The 20,163-nt window shown below is 44.7% G+C and overlaps 1 protein-coding gene across 2 annotated transcripts in view; it reads left to right on the top strand.

The window, feature by feature from the left end:
• MYOM2 (myomesin 2) overlaps positions 1-20,163 on the top strand; it is a 261,629-nt gene that overhangs the window by 132,346 nt on the left and 109,120 nt on the right. For both annotated transcript variants that reach the window (XM_029595753.1, XM_029595751.1), the window contains 3 exons: positions 4,365-4,486; positions 10,776-10,963; positions 19,923-20,049. In XM_029595753.1, coding sequence (XP_029451613.1) covers positions 4,365-4,486; positions 10,776-10,963; positions 19,923-20,049 — 437 coding nt within the window. The remainder of the gene's footprint in view (positions 1-4,364; positions 4,487-10,775; positions 10,964-19,922; positions 20,050-20,163) is intronic.

Raw genomic sequence — 20,163 nt, 5'->3', positions numbered from 1 at the left:
AAAACTCAACTACATCTATGAAGGTGTAGTTTATTTATTAAAAATGTATGGACTACTTATCTTACTTCCTAAGCAGTTTACATGAAAACATACATAGTTTAACATTATTTATTTTATTTATTTTAAATTTTTATATACCGGAATTCCTGTATGCAATACAAATTAGTCCGGTTTACAAGTAACGAAAGAGGTTGCCCTGGTCTGGGAAGTTAGACCTGGGTTTTTTTACATAGAACATGGAACAATAACAATAAACCATTGAACATTATTACAAATAACATAGAGTGTAACAATAGCGTTTAACAGATTTAACCTTTTTTACAAGGAACTTTAGTAGCGAATATGGTCTGCAGTAGACGGTTATATAAAGGTGAATAATGACTGTTAGAATTGTGAATAAGCAATTACGGTATGAAAATTAAGTGGCAAGGTGTTGGTGATACCCTGCAATGGTTGGATCTGAAAGTCAGGAGGAGGTGCCTATTGGAAAGCTTGCCTGAAGAGCCAGGTTTTTAACCTTTTTTTGAACTCTAGTAGATTGGATTCGAGTCGAAGGTCTGGTGGGAGCGCATTCCATTGGTGTGGTCCCGCAGTGGAGAGTGCTCTTTTTCTTAGTGTTGATTTGGCAGGAGCTGCAGCTAATGTGCCTTTGTAGGCGCTTCTGATGGGTCTGGAAGATAAGTGTGGACGAAGTTGGGTTTGTAGAGATATAGGTGCGACGTTATGAATTGCTTTATGAATGATGGTTAATGTTTTATATAGGATTCTCTGTTTGATGGGTAGCCAGTGGAGGTTGCTCAAGATGGGGGTAATATGGTCTCTTCTCTTCGTGTTAGTTAGGATTCTGGCTGCGGCATTTTGTACTATCTGTAGGGGTTTGATGCTGTTGGAGGGGAGGCCAAGTAAGATTGAGTTGCAGTAATCAAGTTTCGAAAAAATAATGGATTGAAGTACGAGGCGAAAGTCATTGAAGTGAAGGAGTGGCTTTAGTTTCTTTAGGACCTGTAGTTTAAAGAAGCAGTCCCTGGTGGTTGTGTTTATGAATTTTTTTAGGTTAAGTTGATTGTCCAGCCATGCTCCTAGATTCCTGACGTCAGCAGAGAGCTCAATGTTTAAAGATGTGGTTTGTGTCAGGTTAGGTGAGTGGGTGTTCGGGTTGTGTGAAATCAGTAGCAACTCTGTTTTGCTGGAGTTTAGAATCAGGTTCAGGCTGGAGAGTACTTGTTTAATTGGTTGAAGACAATTCTCCCAGTAGTCGAAGGTTTTTTGAATAGATTCTGTGATAGGGATGAGGATCTGGATGTCGTCTGCATAGAGGTAATGAGTAAGTTTAAGCTGTGATAGCAGATGGCAGAGGGGGAGGAGGTAGACGTTGAACAGGGTGGGAGAGAGGGAAGAACCTTGAGGTACAACATAAAATAATACATCATTTCATAAAAATAACCAAACCATAATACATTGGGGCTCATAAAACAAGGACTAAAACCATAAAAACAAATACATAAAACAATATCTGCCATGCAATAATCAGCTAAATCAAACCTTGATAAACCTATCTGGCCTCTAATTAAAAACTGAATTGAAACAAGTGCTTAAAGGCCTTAATATTCAATTATCCAAACTCAGAGACATCTTGCTGCTCTCAGAGGAACTAAAAATAAATCATAATAAAAATGTCAATAAGGATAATAAATAAGATAAAAAAAAATCAAAAACAGTTGATGCTGGCTGATGCGATCATCTCCCCCTTCCCCACCAAGTTACTAATAAGACCTCCACCCCAGCCCTTAAACACACCAATATGCAAGGAAGCCCTGTCATCCCAAATCTCTTGCCACCTCTTGGATGTCCAAAGACGTCCACTGCAACCATCTCTTTACCTACGTTGGAGAGATCTCCTTACCCTTGCTGTCACTTCTGGTGATATGATCCCCTACCCCGAGCATCCTGATCAAGGTAATCTAGGGCTCCTGATCCACTCAGGCTCCCTCTGTCCTATCCCTTCAGAGATTTTAGGGTCAAGGTGGAGCCAGGAGAAGCATGTTTCCGTCTTGGAACAATTTTAAAAAATTCAGATATAGTGCTCACTATTTGCAAATAGTGCATACTATGTAGAAATAGTGCATGCTATTTGCATAGAAGTGAATTTTAAAAGCTGGGTGCATGCCATAATTGCAAGATATGTACGCATGTAGGACATGTGCATGTCCACCTGATTTTAAAAGCTACCTCCATGCGCCTGTGACGATCTGAGTTGGAATATAAAAGGGGGATAGGTGCTCCAGGGTGGGGTTAAGAGATGTGTATGCAAATACCTATGTGCCTGGTCATACACCCAGGTCCAGTGCCATGTAACTTTACTTCTGCTAAAGAGGAAGTTTTAGTTTAAAAAAAAAAAAAAGATTGGCATCTGTGAGGGGTTTGAGGGATCAGGCTAATGAACCAGGAGGATCAGGCTAATGAACCAGGAGGGTTTGGAGGACCTAGCTCTAGACTGGGCAAACTGGTCATGGCGCGGACATGAGCCTGTTAAAAAATTCCCCCCACTTGTGCGAATCAAACCTGACTTTCTGCAGCTGTACACGCCCACTTGCAAAATTGGGTGCACACATATGTGTGCCTAGGCTATTTTATATCATATGCACATATGTGTGTGTATTAGGGATGTGAATCGTTTTTTGACGATTTAAAACAATCGTCAGATATCTTTTAAATCGTCAAAAATCATTAGAGCCGCGATACAATAACAATTCCCCCGATTTATCATAAAAAAATCGTAAATCGGGGGAGGGGGAGGGCGGGAAAACCGGCACCCTAAAACCCACCCGACCCTTTAAAATAAATCCCCCACCTTCCCGAAGCCCCCCAAAATGTTTTAAATTACCTGGGGTCCAATGGGGGGGGGGTGTGTCCCGGCGCGATCTCCCGCTCTCGGGCCACGGCTGCGTTAAAAGAAATGGCGCCGGTGGCCCTTTGCCCTTACCATATGACAGGGCAAAGGTAGCGCCGGCACCATTTTGGTTCCTGTCACCCGACGTCACGAGTGCAGATCGCTCCCGGACCCCCGCTGGACCCCCAGGGACTTTTGGCCAGCTTGGGGGGGCCTCCTGACCCCCACAAGACTTGCCAAAGGTCCAGCGGGGGTCCGGGAGCGACCTCCTGCACGCGGGCCGTATTGCCAATATTCAAAATGGCGCCGGCGCTACTTTTGCCCTCACTATGTCGACATTTTGCCCTCACTATGTCAACATAGTGAGGGCAAAAGTAGCGCCGGCGCCATTTTGAATATTGGCAATACGGCCCGCGTGCAGGAGGTCGCTCCCGGACCCCGTTGGACCTTTGGCAAGTCTTGTGGGGGTCAGGAGGCCCCCCAAGCTGGCCAAAAGTCCCTGGGGGTCCAGCGGGGGTCCGGGAGCGATCTGCACTCGTGACGTCGGGTGACAGGAACCAAAATGGTGCCGGCGCTACCTTTGCCCTGTCATATGGTAAGGGCAAAGGGCCACCGGCGCCATTTCTTTTAACGCAGCTGTGGCCCGAGAGCGGGAGATCGCGCCGGGCCCCCCTCCCCACTGGACCCCAGGTAATTTAAAACATTTTGGGGGGCTTCGGGAGGGTGGGGGATTTATTTTAAAGGGTCGGGGTGGGTTTTAGGGTGCCGGTTTTCCTGCCCTCCCCCGATTTACGATTTTTTACGATTTAAAAAAAACAAAAACCATGACGATCAGATTTCCCTTCCCCGCCAGCCAAAATCGATCGTTAAGACGATCGATCACTCAATTCACATCCCTAGTGTGTATGTTATAAAATTGCCACGTCTCTGGGTGTGTGCCGGCACACATGTATATTTGCACCCATGCACCTGTTTGAAAGATACCGTCCTTGTGCGTAATAATGCAAATAGCATGCACCGTTTTAGAATAATACACACTATTTGCAATTAGTGAACACTGTTCAGAAATAGTGCACATTAAAAAAGGATAGAAACTAAAACAGGTAAATGTGAGGGTTTTTTTTTACTATCATTTGCTTTAAAAAAAAAAATGAAATGAAATGATACAATGTTGTTTAAAACAAAAGCACATCCCTAACAGGCTCTGGCATCAAACTTGATCTCTCTATGAGCTGCAATTGAGCCAAGAGTTTTGCTCAGTCTACCCAAGAGACCAAACAAAACTGTGAAGAAATGAGATTGATGAGATTGAGCTGTATTTACAATTAGCAATGAGTTGGAATCAAATATTAGCATAATCAACTTCCTTGTAATATACTACTTTATTGACTTTGGTGTTATCAGCATAATTTAAGAGTAACTATACCATACATGTAATGATTTTTTTGTTTGCACATTTTGTAATTTTTGTTAGGTTTGTTGTTCATGGCTTAACTACTGGAGAAAAATACATCTTTCGTGTCAAAGCTGTGAATGCTGTGGGGTTCAGTGAAACTTCTAAAGAATCTTCAGCTATCAAAGTACAGGCAGCGCTCGGTGAGTACCGCTTTGGACTGATTTTTTTCTGAACACACTCTCTATAATTGCTTATTTTCTTCTTCTTACAAATGGCATTATAATATATTCCCTCTTTCTTTATAGTTTGTCATTTTCTTCTGTCATGTCTATATTTCTGTTACTGTAATGTTACAGCTATAGTGATAATGAGGTCTATATTCAAATGCCATTTAGATGGATAACATAATAGTTATCCATCTAAATGGCTTACTCGGCTCTATTTAGCCTTTATCCAGCTAAATTATAGCCAAAAATAAATTAAGTGGCTAGAATTTCTTGACTAGAATTTAGCCGGATAAGTTATGCATGGTCAAGCAGTGTAACTGAGAGAAGCTGATTTAGCTGTCTAAGTTAACTTGCTGGATCCTATATTCACAGATAGCCAGATGACTTAGCCTGCTAAGTCTAGTCGAGTCAAAAAGCTGTCCTAAATTTAGACGGCTATTCTAATTTGGATAACTAATTAAGAGGGTCAATGATCAAATTGCATTAGGGTGTTATCTTGCATGTTAGAGCCCTAATGCACGCGATAACACCATGACACATGCAATAAATACCGCATTACAAAATGGTCCATCTACCTAGCTGCATTCAAGGTAGGTGGAGAGTAAAGTGTAAAAATTGACTCTTTATTTTTTACCTTTCATCCCTCCGAATCACATTAAATCTTCACTGATAGTAACTGTGCTGTTCCAACAAATGACTGTACATGTAAAACTGTCCCCCAAGCCCACCCCTCCCCCCCCAAACCTCATCCGAGTTACTAGTGCCCCCTCTTACAGTGGTATAAATAGTTAACTTTTCTTGTAAGCCTCTCTCTCTCGCCAGCAGCCCAGACTGCCATTCGCAATAAAAACCTAAGCGGCTGCAATAAATACCTATGAGATGTAGTAATCAGGAAAATTATTCTAACCACACCCCATTTTTATCGCAGGTGTTAATTTTGCTATATTTATAGCAAAATGATGAATCCAGGTCCAAGATAGCCATCTGTATTCAATAGTGTGCCTGTACTGTTGAATATGCCTTCAAAGTTAGCTGGATTGTGTCTGAATATAGACCTCAAATCCAAATGTACAAGGTAACTGGTATTACTTTTATCATCAATCTCAATGCAGAACCACATGAGCCAATACAAATACTATTATATCTGTAGGACCTCTGAACTAAGTGAGTTTGTTAAGCATACAGACTCATTTACTAGTGTACAGGTCAAAATTGCTTTATTAATCAGGAGGTCAATTTTTTAGATTTTTTGAATTTTTTGTTATTAATTTTTCATAAAAACTTCTTTAGACCCAAACCGCTGTTTATCAGTACATGTATAGCACAAAATAGTTGCTTCATATCCTGAACAAAGCTAAACTCTCTAGGCATAAGCCATTTTGCAACACTTTCATAGTTCAAAATGCTCTTCTGCGATAAATGTCCCAAAAGGGTACTCATCTGTTAAAATGTCCCCCAGCATCCTTACGGTTCCATTTTGTATCAATTCATTCTCTCAGCAGTCGACGTATTCGACCGCAATTGTGCTATACATGTACTGATAAACAGCGGTTTGGGTCTAAAGAAGTTTTTATGAAAAATTAATAACAAAAAATTCAAAAAATCTAAAAAATTGACCTGATTAATAAAGCAATTTGGACCTGTACACTAGTAAATGAGTCTGTATGCTTAACAAACTCACTTAGTTCAGAGGTCCTACAGATATAATAGTATTTGTATTGGCTCATGTGGTTCTGCATTGAGATTGATGATAAAAGTAATACGAGTTACCTTGTACATTTGGATTTGTGTACTTTACATTTTTGGAGGTTCTGGAGTAAAAATACTTTTGGGCATTTATAGTTTGATGAATATAGACCTCGGCATTTATGTCCCACATTCTTTTATTCCATGTTTTGTCTGCATGCTTTATTTGCTTTTCTTTTTCTCTTTCTCTGTTACCTTTTTTCTCTCTTTTTTCTGTCTTTTTTCATACCATATATATAAAAATAATACGCATTGGCACATTAACATAGGGCCTCATTTTCCAAAGCTATCGCAGGCTTGCACTTAGCGCAAGCCTGCGATAGCTAGTGAAAGTAGCGCAGGCCTGCACTACTGAAATTGGGGCGGAGTCGGCCCCGGAAGAGGAGGAGTTGGGGGCGTCACCGGGGCCGACTCCGTGAGGACGGCGCGTAGAGCGGAAAGGTAAGGCCCTTTTCGCTCGCTATTTCGCGCCCAATAACTACACCTTCTATGGTGTAGTTATTGAGCACGATGCCGGCAGCGATCGCACCGCGGCGGTGCGATCGCTGCCGGCTAGCCCAGGACCGCCCCCACGCCCCAGAGTAGCGCAATTTTCTAAAGTATCGCAGGCCTGCAATACTTTAGAAAATGAGGCCTCTAATAATGAGGAAGCATATGAAGGATAAGCCTGTAGTTTTTTGCAAGTCTTTAAACATGGAATTTATCACAAAATCTACTTCTTGCTGCAAAATATCTCCTTTTACTGTAAATAGCTTCTTATTAACAATATTAGGAAGCCAGGTATTGGAAAAGTTATCAAGATAACTTTACCAAATATTCAGCAGGAAAAGTCTCTTGTTGAATATACTTGGCTAATGTAACCCAGATAAAGGTTACTTTTCCACTTGCCAGCTTACTGAATATAGGAAAAAATACTGAGCAAAGGAGTCATGGCCAAATTCTCCTACCCCTGCTCCACCTTTTAATTGCTAAAAAAATATCCGTGGGCTGAGCAATTCCCCAGCTTTTCCCACGATCCCAATAAAAAAGCAAAACAAAAAAACCAACTACAGTGGGCTTTCACAATCAGCTGTCCCTGCTTAGTACAGAGTTCTGAATGGGGATTGGCCCTTCAACTGCTAGTGAGTAGTGAAAGGCTATTAGTGAAGGCTTGAATTGAATAAATGAATATATATGTGCTGGAGCCGTCAGAGCTCCAGAGACTAAGGGCCGGATTTTTAAACCTACGCACGCAGGGTACATTTGTGCGCGCTACATGGTGCGCACAAATGTAAGCCCAATTTTATAACATGCACGCGCATGTTATAAAATCTGGGGTCGGCGTGCGCAAGAGGGAACTTTTCTTCGGCCCCTCCCACCTTCCCCTCCCTTCCCCTCCCTGTCCCGCCCCCAGCCCGAAAAAAAATAATACCCCCGTACCTTTATCCCTGAAGTTAAGCCTGCCAGAGGTGGATTTACGTGTGTGTGTGTGTGTGTGTGTGTGTGTGTGTGTGGGGGGGGGTTATGCGCGCCGGGCCTATTTTCAAAAGGCACGTATCTTATAAAATCCGGCGTACTTTTTTAAGATCTACCTCTGTAATTGTTTGTAACAATAAAGTTTGTTTTATGTTGTGGAGTTGAGATGTAGCATGGGTTGGTTTGGGTTTAATAAAAGGGGTATGCCCGGTACTAGGAGATAGGAGCTGCCTTATGTGATGCTAAAGAGAATGGATTGCCACTGGGACTTTAATAGGTGTGTCAGTGGTAAAAGTTTAAGGTAAACATCTCTGTGATGCATTTAGATACTCAAATAAACAACTTCCATGTGATCTGTTATTATTCTTTGCTTAGAATGTAGTGAGGTTCCATCATGGCCACTGAAACAGCTTTTTATTTGCAAAACAAAAAATTGTTCTAAAAAATAAGATGCAAGATGGATAAAACATATTACTGTGGATCTATGATTAAATAAGACCCATGTTGTGAGAGCCGAGGAATTAGAAAACAATATCTCCCAATCTCATGAGTGTTAACGATGATCCATGTTCACTGCAAGCTCGATATAAGCAATATAAATGAGTACTGAATGCCTTCTTGTGGGATCTGCTTGTATATGTGTGCATTCTATTTTTGACTCCTCACATTGGTTGATTAACAATAGGAGCTACCATTTTCTTGGTATGAATATAGCTTTTATGTTGAATAATCTGTGCTTTAAAAGAACATATATATATATATATATATGGTGATATTTTAACTTTTTTCTTTTCTAATGAAAATTGTTTTTCAATACATGATCTAATTGTAATAATAACTGTTATTGTCTGCTAAGGACCAAAAAATCCAAGCAGGTTCAACATCAAAATTGTATTTCCTTACCTGCTGAGTAGAGTAGTACTGTTATTTATTTTTTTATTTACATCACTAAGGGCCTGAATTACTAAGGCTTTCCACCCCCCCAATCTGTGATTATGTGGCTGTGGTGGATATTGATGCTTAAAAGTCTCATCAATGGACCAAATGCAAATTTTGAGGTCAGATTTTATTATTATTGTCACTGACATCACAGATGCAGAATGTAGTGCAAGTAGTCCATTTTAAATTGTGCCAGTTATGGCAGCAGAGGCTAGTACAGGGCTACCTGGTATAGTATGAGCCCCCACTCACTGAATGGCAGCTGCCCCTTCTCTCCTATCCATCTATTGTCCATGCGGTGCCTGTGAGTATCTAGCATGGGATTGCTTGTGTGTGTATTTGAGGGGGGTGAGAACAGAAAGGACAGGTAAGCTGTCCTCGTGTCCCACACTGATCCTCCTGCTGATCCTCCTCTGGGATTGGGCAGACCATGCGAGACCCTCAAAAAGGGAAGATCATGAGGAAGAGTATGCAAATTGCAGGTAGGACCATCCACCTTCGCTGCCCTGCTAGGTGGTCTACTCCCACCTACCCCTTCTTATGGCAATTATTTAAAGTTGTATTGCTTCTTGTGATTACTGTTATGGCTGTTGATTTGATGTAGCGGCAGAGGTGGGATACCCAACCAGATTTATACCGAAGGATCTGTGTTGTATTGTGCAGAGGACAACTGTGAGGGAAGGGGTCTGGGTTTGGCTCCTCTGGGGGGTGGGGTTACTTGCTGGCTGTGGTGGGAGCCCAGTGTTTCGAGTTGGCCTACAGGTTGGTCGACTTAGGGGCTGGCTTGGCTTGCTGAATTGTGGTAGACAAACTACCATAGCTAGAGTTGGCAAAGAGGGAGGAAGATAGGGTGTTGTTACTTTTTGCTCAGATACTGTTCCGCAATAAAGCTGAGGCCTTTGAACACCAATTAGTCATGCTGTGATGTTCATAGATTGTTGGTGTACGAGAAGATGAGGTTGGGTGGCAGCTGGTCCTGGGTTCATTCATGTTAAGAATTTCAATTTGTTTAGGTTGATATCCCAGACTTAATTTTTGTCTTATTTAGATTGTTTAGACTATTTGTTGTTTTAGACAATTTATTATTGTTGACTTATTTAGCCAATGAACTGTTTGTTAGATTTCTGCAGAGATTGCAGCACACGATTCGGATAGTAAAAAATATGGCAGCCAGACTGATTTGAGGGCAGCCTCGGAAGATGTCCACACAGCCATTGTTGCTTCTGATGCATTGGTTGCCAATAAATTGTAGCGTCCAATTTAAGATTCTGTGCCTGCTTTTTAGAGAGCGTAGAATACATGGGCAAGTATATTTGAAAGTCAAAATCCATTGTTATGAGCCCATGAGAGATCTTCATTCCTCCCAGGCAGCAATGTTTGCTGGTCCCACTAGCAAAGAAATCCAGGTAGTAGTAGAGATTGCTTTCTAAAGTTGCCCCTCATCTTTGGAACAAATTTCCAACAGATATTAGGATGGAGCCTAATTATGTATCTTTTAGAAAAAAAATTAATATTTGGCTCTGTCTTTTATTATTTTAATAGTAAGGTGTCTGAGATTATGGATTTCTTTCAGGTAAATATTTTTTAATTTTAGTATGAGTCTAACTGTATTGGTGGTTTTCATTTTTTATTTTATTGTCAACCACTTTGGTCATCCATATTAGGGTGGGTAGGTGGTCAGTAAGTGGTTTAAATAAATAAAAAGCTTAGAAAATTGGACCCTAGGACAGGGCTTCCTAAATTCATCTTTGTGGCCCCACAGCCAGTCAAGTTTTGAGGATATCCATGAGGAATATGCCTGAAAAAATGTGCATGCATCTGTGACTCAGTATATTCAAATTTATCTCATACATATTCATTGTGGATATCCTGTATACCTGGCTCTCAGTGGGGTCCCCAGGACAGATTTGGGAAACCCTGTCCTAAGATTTCATTAAATGTGTTTTTGTAATTCTTAAGGCTTTGCAGTGAATATAGATATCCACTTTGTTACCTAACTGCATAGAATTATTACATGTCAGTGTAATATTGCTGAGTGACAAGAAACTATTCAGTATTTTTCCTTGTCCAGCTGAATTTTATGTACTATAGTGCTACTTACCATATTTTATTCTTTCTATAGCTAGTCCATCATCACCTTATGGAATCACACTCCTGAGCTGTGATGGACATTCAATGACACTAGGCTGGAAAACACCCCATTTCTCTGGGGGGTCAAAGATCACTGGTTACTTCATTGACAAACGGGAGGACGGCCACCTCAACTGGCATGAAGCCAATGTCCACCAGATTAAAGAGAGGATTTATAAGGTAGGCATTTTTTCAAATTTTACCATGTAGGCTACAAATACAAACTCTTAGGGGTGGATTTTAAATGCCCTGCGCGCGCCGGCGCGCCTATTTTGCATAGGCCGCCGGCGCGCGCAGAGCCCCGGGACGTGCGTAAGTCCCGGGGTTTTTTAAAAGGGGCAGGAGGGGGCGTGTTGGGGGCATGGCAGAATGACGCGGCGTTTTGGGGGCGTGACGCGGTGTTTTGGGGGCGGCAACGTGGGCATGGTTTCAGCCCGGGGGCGTTCCGGGGGCGTGGCCATGGCCTCCGGACCAGCCCCCGGGACCGGAACAGGGAGCGGGGCAGCCGGCCGGCGCTCGCAGATTTACGTCTGCTTTTCGCAGGCGTAAATCGTGGAATAAAGGTAAGGGGGGGTTTAGATAGGGCCAGGGGGGTGGGTTAGGTAGGGGAAGGAAGGGGAAGGTGGGGGGAGGGAACAGGCAGCACACGCTGGGCTCGGCGCGCGCAGGTTGCACAAATGTGCACCCCTGTGAGCGCGCCGACCCCGGATTTTATAAGATACACGCGGCTACACGCGTATCTTATAAAATTGCGTACTTTTGTTTGCGCCTGGTGCGCGAACAAAAGTAAGCGATCGCGCAATTTTTTAAAATCTACCCTTTATTATAGTAGTGAGGCTGCAGTAAAGAAACGTTGAAATGAGAGACTGAAAAAACTAAATCATCCATCATTATCAGCATTTATTTGTGACACACTTTTACGACAAAAAGAGTCAAAGTGAGTTATAATAAATGATCAATATCAGTTGCAATAAGCTAAGACGGTGATAGCACATGGGATGTCAAGAAGCATTGTACAGGAAGAGACTGGTGTTTCAGTTTATCAGTGCTGATAGGGATGGGGGGAGCTTTTGAGATAGGATTGGTTCCAGGAGTAGGAGGCTTAGTGAGAAAGGCCAGTCAGCAAACAAGCTGTTGGTGATTTCTTTTTATTGTGGATAGATTTCATCAGCTATGCTTTGGTAATGGCTGTAGCATTGGATACGTTTACTGATGAAGGGAACATATTTATTAATTGAAAAATGTTATAAACCACAAATTACAAAATATTGATCTAAGAGATGCACAATTAAAACATTAATCATTATAATAATATCAAGCAAGGATACAGACACATATGAAACACAAATTATTTGTTTATAAAAGCATCATTAAATAAAAATACTTTCAATTGTTTACAGAAACACTTAATATCTGGAATGAATTCCAAATATTTAGGAATTGAATTCCATAGTTTAGGACTGATAATTGAAAATGCTCTGTGATGTGTTTTAAAATAAAGGCATGGCGCCGGGCTGGTAGACGGATGCCGCCAATAACCCAGCACTGTGCCTGGACTGGGTGGGGAGGTGTCGGCACTGTGTGATGATGCTGCTGACGCGCTGATGTCACTCCTGTGCTGCGAGCAGCTGCAGGAAGGGTAGAATGGCAAAAGGACTGAGCAGGAGGGATGGCTCCGATGATGGAACGGCTCGGGTGGAGAGGTTGGGACATCCCAAGATGACCATTGGGCCATTTGAAGCCTGGGAGCCGTCCCGGGGGGCGGAGTCAGCAATGCGAGGAGTTTTTCTGGGCAGCACACCAGAGCCCCACCCCTTTCTGCTCCTGCTCCTTGCGCTGCTGCCTTCACTGCGGGAAGGTCACCTCATCTGAAGAAGTTCTTATAATAGCTGGCTGAGAAGCAGAGAAACCAGGATTCAAATCCTGCTTCTCCCACTAAGGCTCTAGTCTCTCCAGGCTGCCAAAATAAAAAAAAAAATAGAGAGAGGGAGGTTTTAAGTACTTTAATCCCGCAGCCATGCCACGCAGTCGTAAACCGAGAGCCGTGACTCGCCACCCTGCCCCACGAGGGGATCTAACTGCGCAGCCCCAACCAAGGAGGAATCGCTGGGTCTGCTGCCATTCAAAAATCCCTGGATGGTACAGGATCAGGAGGCCGCAAGGTACCTCAGGGAAGAGCCAGACAAAGGTCTCATTTCCCTCCTAGGTCCCACTAGCTGGCTTTAGCAATCCAGTGAAAGGCAGCTCAGCGAGGGGGATGGGATCAGGGCTTCCTAGGGATAGTCACCCTGTTGAAGATGGCTGCATCCCTCAGTCCTCCCCATCTTCTCTCCAGCCAGTGGGGTGGGGACCTATGGGGGACCATGCAGCCAGCCATCCAGGTGGTTTCACCCCCTCGAGGACAGGCTGGTATTCGGCTGGGGGGAGCCCAGCTGTGCAACTACCCTGCCTTTCTGTACAGCGAACCATCGGTGCAGATGCTAGCTTGGAAGTCTACAGAAGCTGTACCTCTTTCTTAACCTGTGTGGCCATACTAGGGCCCTCATGGTTTCTATCAGGGTGCCCAATCACAATGGCAACCTGGGGTGCCCCTCGGCATGGGGCAATGGGCTTTCAGGTATGCTATGTGATCACAAGCCCAGGGCAGCAGCTTGCCTGCACTGCAGGAGCCAGTGGCAATAGTTCCCTAATGCCCTGGGGGTTGCCCAGCCCCGGCTCCAGCTTGCGCTTCAGCATCTAGTGAGAGTGCTGGTCCTTTGGACTCACTGGCCCTCCAGAATGCCACCTATGCAGATCCCACTCCAGCCCCTGAAATACAGTCAGCAGCCCCTGTGTCTACTGAAGGTGGGTCCAACGTTGTTACTCCTGTGGTTGGAGCTGGGGAGACCACTAATCAACCGTTGGAGGTACAGGGGTTAGCCACTGACCAACCCCTTGCAGATGGCAACAAATTTGCGGGGAGGAGGCACAAAAGGAAAAGTAGGAGGCACTCCCACTGCTCTGACTCCTTGGGCAGCAAGAGTTCCTCATTAGTATCCTCCTGCTCCACTTTGCATGGGTCATTGGAGGCAGAGGGGTCACAGAACAGAGAACACCGCAGCTGCAAGCGCTGGTATACCTGCCCTCAACACTATGAAGCAATTTTGGCAGGGTGTCCTGTGTTCATTTTGGCGCTGCATAAGCCACCTACAATACGTTGACATATTTAGTCTGATGGAAGGGCGAAGATGAGAGGAAGGGTTGTGCAAGGGGTGCAGGCAGCAGGAAGCCCCTGTGAGTCTCAAGCGGGTCTCAAGGACTATTAATAACTGGGTGTGGTCCTTTGCCGATTGGCATCAATAGTTGGCTGAGCTGATCCCTCACAGCACTTGATATTGAGGTCCTACCTAGACACTTTTGTCAATGTCCACATAACATAAGAGGGATTTGTTTGGTTGAACTATACTGAGAAGTTTAGAGAGAGGATGGCGGACACCAGATCCATGTCCTGGAGCACTCATGATGTTGATTTGTGGTTTACTCACATGACAGTGCGGAGCTCGGAGGCTAAAGCTAACAATCACTCCTTTCAGTACCAAGGGGGCTCCCAAGATCAGGGCCAGGCATCCAACCCCACTGCCGAAGCCTGTTGGCGATATAACAAAGGAGGGTTATTATGCAGGATTGAAAGTACAAACACATTTGCACCTCCGGCACTGCCAGTCACCGCGCCATCAAATGTACAAAGAAAGTTCCTGGTGATAGAGGCAAGTAGACCTTATATTAGAGCTCTGACTCCAGTTAGGTGGGAGCAGCAGGTGACGGGTCTTAGCCTTTACCCCAAAAGGTGTGCAGTGGCAGCTCTCTATGAGGGTTTTAAGGATGGCTTCAGAATCCCCTATGAAGATCCTCTGAACCTGTTGAGCCATACGAATACGCCTTCTGTAACCAGCTTTGCCAAGGTTGTGAGGGAGAAGCTATTGGTGGAGAGTAGTCTTGGCAGGGTGGCAGGTCCCTTGCCCCTGCCTCCCTTCAACAGGATGGTTTTATCCCCTTCGGTGGTGGTGCCCAAGAAAGAGCTGGGTAAGTTTTGGCTTATACACAACCTCTCTTACCCGGCAGGTTGGACAGTGAATGATTTCATCCCCCAGGAGGCCTGTACGGTTCAATATACCTTCTTTGACAGCAAACTTGACCTCCTCAGGGTTTGTGGGGAGGGGGGCTCTCATGGCTAAGGTCAAGACTGAGTCTGCCTTCCAGCTCTTACCAGTACATCAGGATGACTTCCCTCTGCTGAGGTTCTTCTTTGAGGGCGCTTTTTACTTCAATAGGTGCATGCCCTTGGGGTGCTCTGTTTCTTGTGCACACTTTGATGCTTTCAGCACCTTCTTGCTGAACCAGTGCACTGGTTTGACAGGCATCATTCACTACTTGGACAATTTTCTATTCGTGGGCCCTTGCAACTCAGATGCGTGCCACAATCTCTTCGACGGATTTCAAACCATAGCTAGAGATTTTGGCGTTCCGTTGGCAGTGGGCAAGTGGATTGAACTATACATTCCTGGGCATTGAGCTTGACACCATTCAAATGTTGTCCAGATTCCCGGACAATAAAATTCAGAAGCTGGTTGAACTGATCAGGGGTGTGCAGCTGGCTCGCATGATAACCCTAGCCACCATGCAGTCCCTAATTGGGAGCCTGGCTTTTGCTTGTCAGGTAATTCAGATGGGGCACACATTTATACATTGATTAATATGTCCATGACAGTCACAAAGAGATACCACCGCCTGCGAGTTACCCGCACTTTGGGCGAGGATCTCGGGGTGTGGGAGAAATTCCTGGCTGATTTCAATGACTCAGTGTTGTGGCTACCCCCACCAGTATCCAGTTTTGACCTAGAGCTGTATTCTGACACCTCAGAGGCATTGGTTTTGGCCTATACTCTCAAGGAAGCTGGTGTGTGGAGACATGGCCAAATAATTTGGCAGATTCAGGGATCACATTGAACATCACCTTCCTGAAGCTATTTCTGATAGTAGTGGCACTCCATATTTGGCATGAGTGACTGGCGAACAGAAAGGTGATATTCTGGTGTGACAACCTAGGGGTCATGCACATAATCAATTGGCAGTCTGCGAGATACACTCCTGTTTCAGAACTACTAAGGCTGATGGTCTTGAGATAAACGTGTTGGCACAAGTGAGGCATACCCCCGGTCTTTGCAACAAGATTGCTGGTAATCTGTCTCGTTCTGTGGGAAGACATTCGGAGGCTCGCTCCAGATGATGAAGAGAAGGGGAGAGCAAGTTTCTGTACACCTCTGGAGCATTGCTGCCAGGATGCACTAGTCCTGCTGTGCTAGTCAATCACACCATCTACCTGGTGAGCATACCTGACAGGATACAATGAAGTCGTGGATTTCCTGGAAGCCTCCGACCAGTCAGAGGACCTGAGCCTTTTACTCAAGATGGTGGAATATATTGCACAGGCCAAGCAGCATGGCACATCCTGAGGCACAGTCAAATCCAAACTGATGGGTTACGCCTTTTTTGCATAGGTCCAAGGTTTGCCCAACCAATAAGGGACTTTGTGGTTAGGTGTGCCCTTGCAGGTTGGGCCAAATACAATCCATGCACGCCATCTTATCCTACACGATCACCTGCTTGGCCTATAGTTCTGTTTACCTTCGGTGCTTCTGGACCATTTTGAATTGGTCATGTTCCAAGCCGCCTTTTAAATTGCATTCTTTGCCGCATGTCGCATGAATGAATTAGTTGCCGTGGCCAGATTTAGGCACTACCGTGCCGGTCTTCGAGCTTGTGATGTTCCCATTGCTGATGGAAAAGTGACTCTCCGGATATGGAGATCTAAGACCAATCAGCCTGGTTGAGGGGCATTGGTCACACTCGCTGAAGTACAGGGTCTGGTTATATGTCCTGTTGCCAACGTGGCATTCTACAAGGTGCTGAAGCCCTCTGGGGGGATACAGTTTCTATTGCATGCCATCTCACTTCCTTTGAGCAAGTGTCAATTTAATGCTATCCTTAACCACCCTAGACATGATGGACCGAGGTCAGAACTGTTAGGAACTCATTCTTTCTGAATCGGGGCAGCCTCCAGCATGGCAGCATCTGGTTTGACGAGTTCCACCATTCAGCGTATCGGCAGATGGAGCTACCCGGCTTACCTGTCCTATTTTAGACAGATAAATGGATCACTGGGACTTGGCGCAAATTAGTGATTTGGGTGGGGAATCTGCGGCAATTTCTGTTAATACCTTTTGTCTTTCAGACCCCTACTGGTGTTGCGACCGTCAGTCTTTGACGGCTTTGCCCTACCTACCTCTCACTATTTGCGGCTCCTCCCACTCACCTCGGACTACTGGCTGCCGCTGCGTCTATTTTCCGTCCTCTCCGGCGTCCCTGGACTGGCTTTGGTGCTACTTTCCGCCATGCTCCTCCAAGATACCTTAAGGAGTGCGCGCGCACGCCACCCTCATCTTTATTTCCACATTGGTGCGAACCTCAGGGGTGTCCCCCTGATATGATGTCATGCTACCCGGATATTTAAGCCTACAGTATTTGCTAGCTCATTGAGTTAGCAACAGTAACTCTAGGATGGGATTCGCTCTCCGTACCGAAGCTGCTCTGCCACTCCAGCGCTATCTGGAACTCTTACACCCTTCGGGGTTGCTAACGGGGTACCTGCTCCTCAGGGGCCTCTTCTGCTTCTTTCAGGTGCTATCAGGAAACTGGTACTCGCTCCTCGAGGGCCCATGTTCCCTGAGTCGCTGCCTGCATCTTCAAACCCGTCTACTTGGAAGACTTCACTAACAGTTTCCATCTGTGAGTACAACTACCATCTATTCCACAGTACTGCTTCACTGGAACCAGGTACTCGCTCCTCGAGGGCCTGTCCTCTGTTCCGGTGCCAGACCTCTCATCTAGTGGAATCTCTGCTTCGTGAGTACCTGGCTGTTCACACAAGCTTACCATTGAAGGAACCTTTATCAACCATCATTGACTCTCACCCTCCGACCTCTTCCCTAACTCCTCCCCCCCTCCCCATCTCAGTCCCTGCCCTGCCACCACCCCCCCCCCCCCTGCTTACCTCTCCATGTTTCCTCCTTCCACAAGATATATTATGTTAATAATCGCCTAAGATAATTCTACTGCCGAGCTCAATTAATCTGTTTATGTCTCGCTACTCTATTGTTTTTCATTGACCATTTTATCACTCTCCAGTTGTTATCGTTTAAAATCTTTCCTGTCTTCAAGCTCCCATGTTTTCGCTCCCTGTTTAATGTAACTTTACCTTCTATATAGTTGTTAATTGGTTTCCCCCTGTTCTATTGTAAACCGGTACAATAAGACCTCATCTTGAGTATTGGTATAGTAAAAGAATTTAAATAAATAAATACAATACAATACAACTGAGTCTCTCTGCTCTAAGGGATCAGGTACTCGCTCCTCGAGGGCCTGCTCTCCCTGTCTCGGAATTTCTCCTAATTCTACCAGGGACTCTGAATGCTTCTTATCGTGTACTCATAACTCGCAGTCTCTTTCCACTACAGCACAGCCTAGCAGAGGATTAACTGTTCCAGCGTTCTGTGGGAAACCTGCCCTGCCGGGCTCAACATCTACTACTCACTACTGCCATCTCTGGTGGTTTCCAAAACTATTTAATAAAAGATTCAAATCTGTGTTTGTGTGTCCAGAGTCTAGCCTGACACTGTGGTCCCTCACAGGACAGCCCCCCGTGGGCGTGGTCAGCTGCCACAGTGTCCAAGGATCCACCCAAACATCAATAACCATAACAACTGGCAACATCGGGTAATATGGATCTCTGGACACTGGTTTGTGTTTTGGATGGAGCAGCAGGCAAGAAAAAATACCATCGGAGGATAGCTGGGCATAGTGCCAATGAACGGGATAGTACGATAGCTGGGTCAGAGGGGTATGTATCGGGACCAGCTTGTCCCCCTGCTGAGGCAGCAATTAACAAGATTTGCCCCTCCAGAGGTATTAATCATATACCTCACAGGCAATGATTTGGGAACTAACCCAGGGTGCCTGCTCATGGACAATATGAGGAATGACATGGCAGTCATCTTGTTCTTAATGTCTTGCACCAGGTTCATTTGGTTGGAGATCATCCTCCATCGCCAGTTCTGGAACTCGCCACTCTGGGGGCAGTGGATAAAGAAATTAAACAAGCAGATTGGCAAATTCATTGAACATCGGGGTGGCTTGCACATGAGACACCACGACTGGATATGCATGGATTGCATAGAGATGTTTCACAATGATGGCGTGTATCTCTCAGATATGGGGCAGGATCTATTCTTGAACATTTTGAAGCATGCTGTTCACAGGGTGTTGTTGGGCTCCTAGTCATTGGCTGCAGTTTGTGAGGGGGAGGGTCCCCGATAAGCCATAAGGCTATTCGGGCCCTATGGCGGGAGTACCTGAGCCGGGAGAGGGATCACCAGCTGGAGGCAGTGCACAACATGTGGTATATGTTACTTTGGTGCGATGGGGCTGTTTGCTGCCAGGGCCCGCTGGCCTTGGAGCGGCAGCAGACCAGTCACCCCCATGCTTCACTTGGGCAGTCACCTTGCTTGGGTGAGGCGGGTGATCGGAAATCTCTTACAATAACTATCTTCCAGAAGGCAGGGCCTTGCTTGGTTGTGGTTGGCCCCGAGGATGGAGGTAAATTTTGGACAATTACCTTGATGTTCTTAGGTGGAGGCATTTTAATCAACAAATCATCCTGAGATCTAAGGGATCAACTTGGTGTATATATTTGTAATAATTATGTTAACTAAGATGAACTTTCTCCCCTAATGCACTTAAAAACTAGGATTACAGTTTTGAACTTTATCCTTTGTTCAATTGGCAGCCAGTGCAATTTTTTACCATAGCTCTTGAAACTAGTTACAAATGTATTACATTAATCCTACAAAAAGGTGTCCTTTACAACTTGTATGCTGACCTTTATTTCTGCATATCCAAGGGCACTAGCAAGGCAATTATACTATGGGCGTGATGCTCTAAGCTTTATTCCTAGGTAAAGAATAGGGAAACAAACTTAGTAAATCAGGCCCAAATTTATGAGTAATTGTAATCTAAGTTTTGAAGTTTTGCTTTTCCTGACCAGATTGAGGAACTGACAGAAGGGTCATTTTATGAATTCAAGATCAGTGCCAATAACTTGGCTGGCCTAGGACTTCCATCTGATCCCAGTGAGCTCTTCAAGTGTGAAGCATGGACTATGGCAGAGCCTGGTAAGATTTTTTGACTCTAGCCATGATATTCATATTTATAATCTTTTATTAATGTACATTTTAATGTTTAACTAAGAATATAGAGGTCCATATTCAGTGTCTGGATAGCAAAAT

Source organism: Rhinatrema bivittatum, chromosome 3 (genome assembly GCF_901001135.1).
Source record: "Rhinatrema bivittatum chromosome 3, aRhiBiv1.1, whole genome shotgun sequence".
NCBI classification, from domain to species: Eukaryota; Metazoa; Chordata; class Amphibia; order Gymnophiona; family Rhinatrematidae; genus Rhinatrema; species Rhinatrema bivittatum.
The sequence above is the reverse complement of the archived record's forward strand: the minus strand, read 5'-3'. Positions and strand labels throughout refer to the sequence as shown.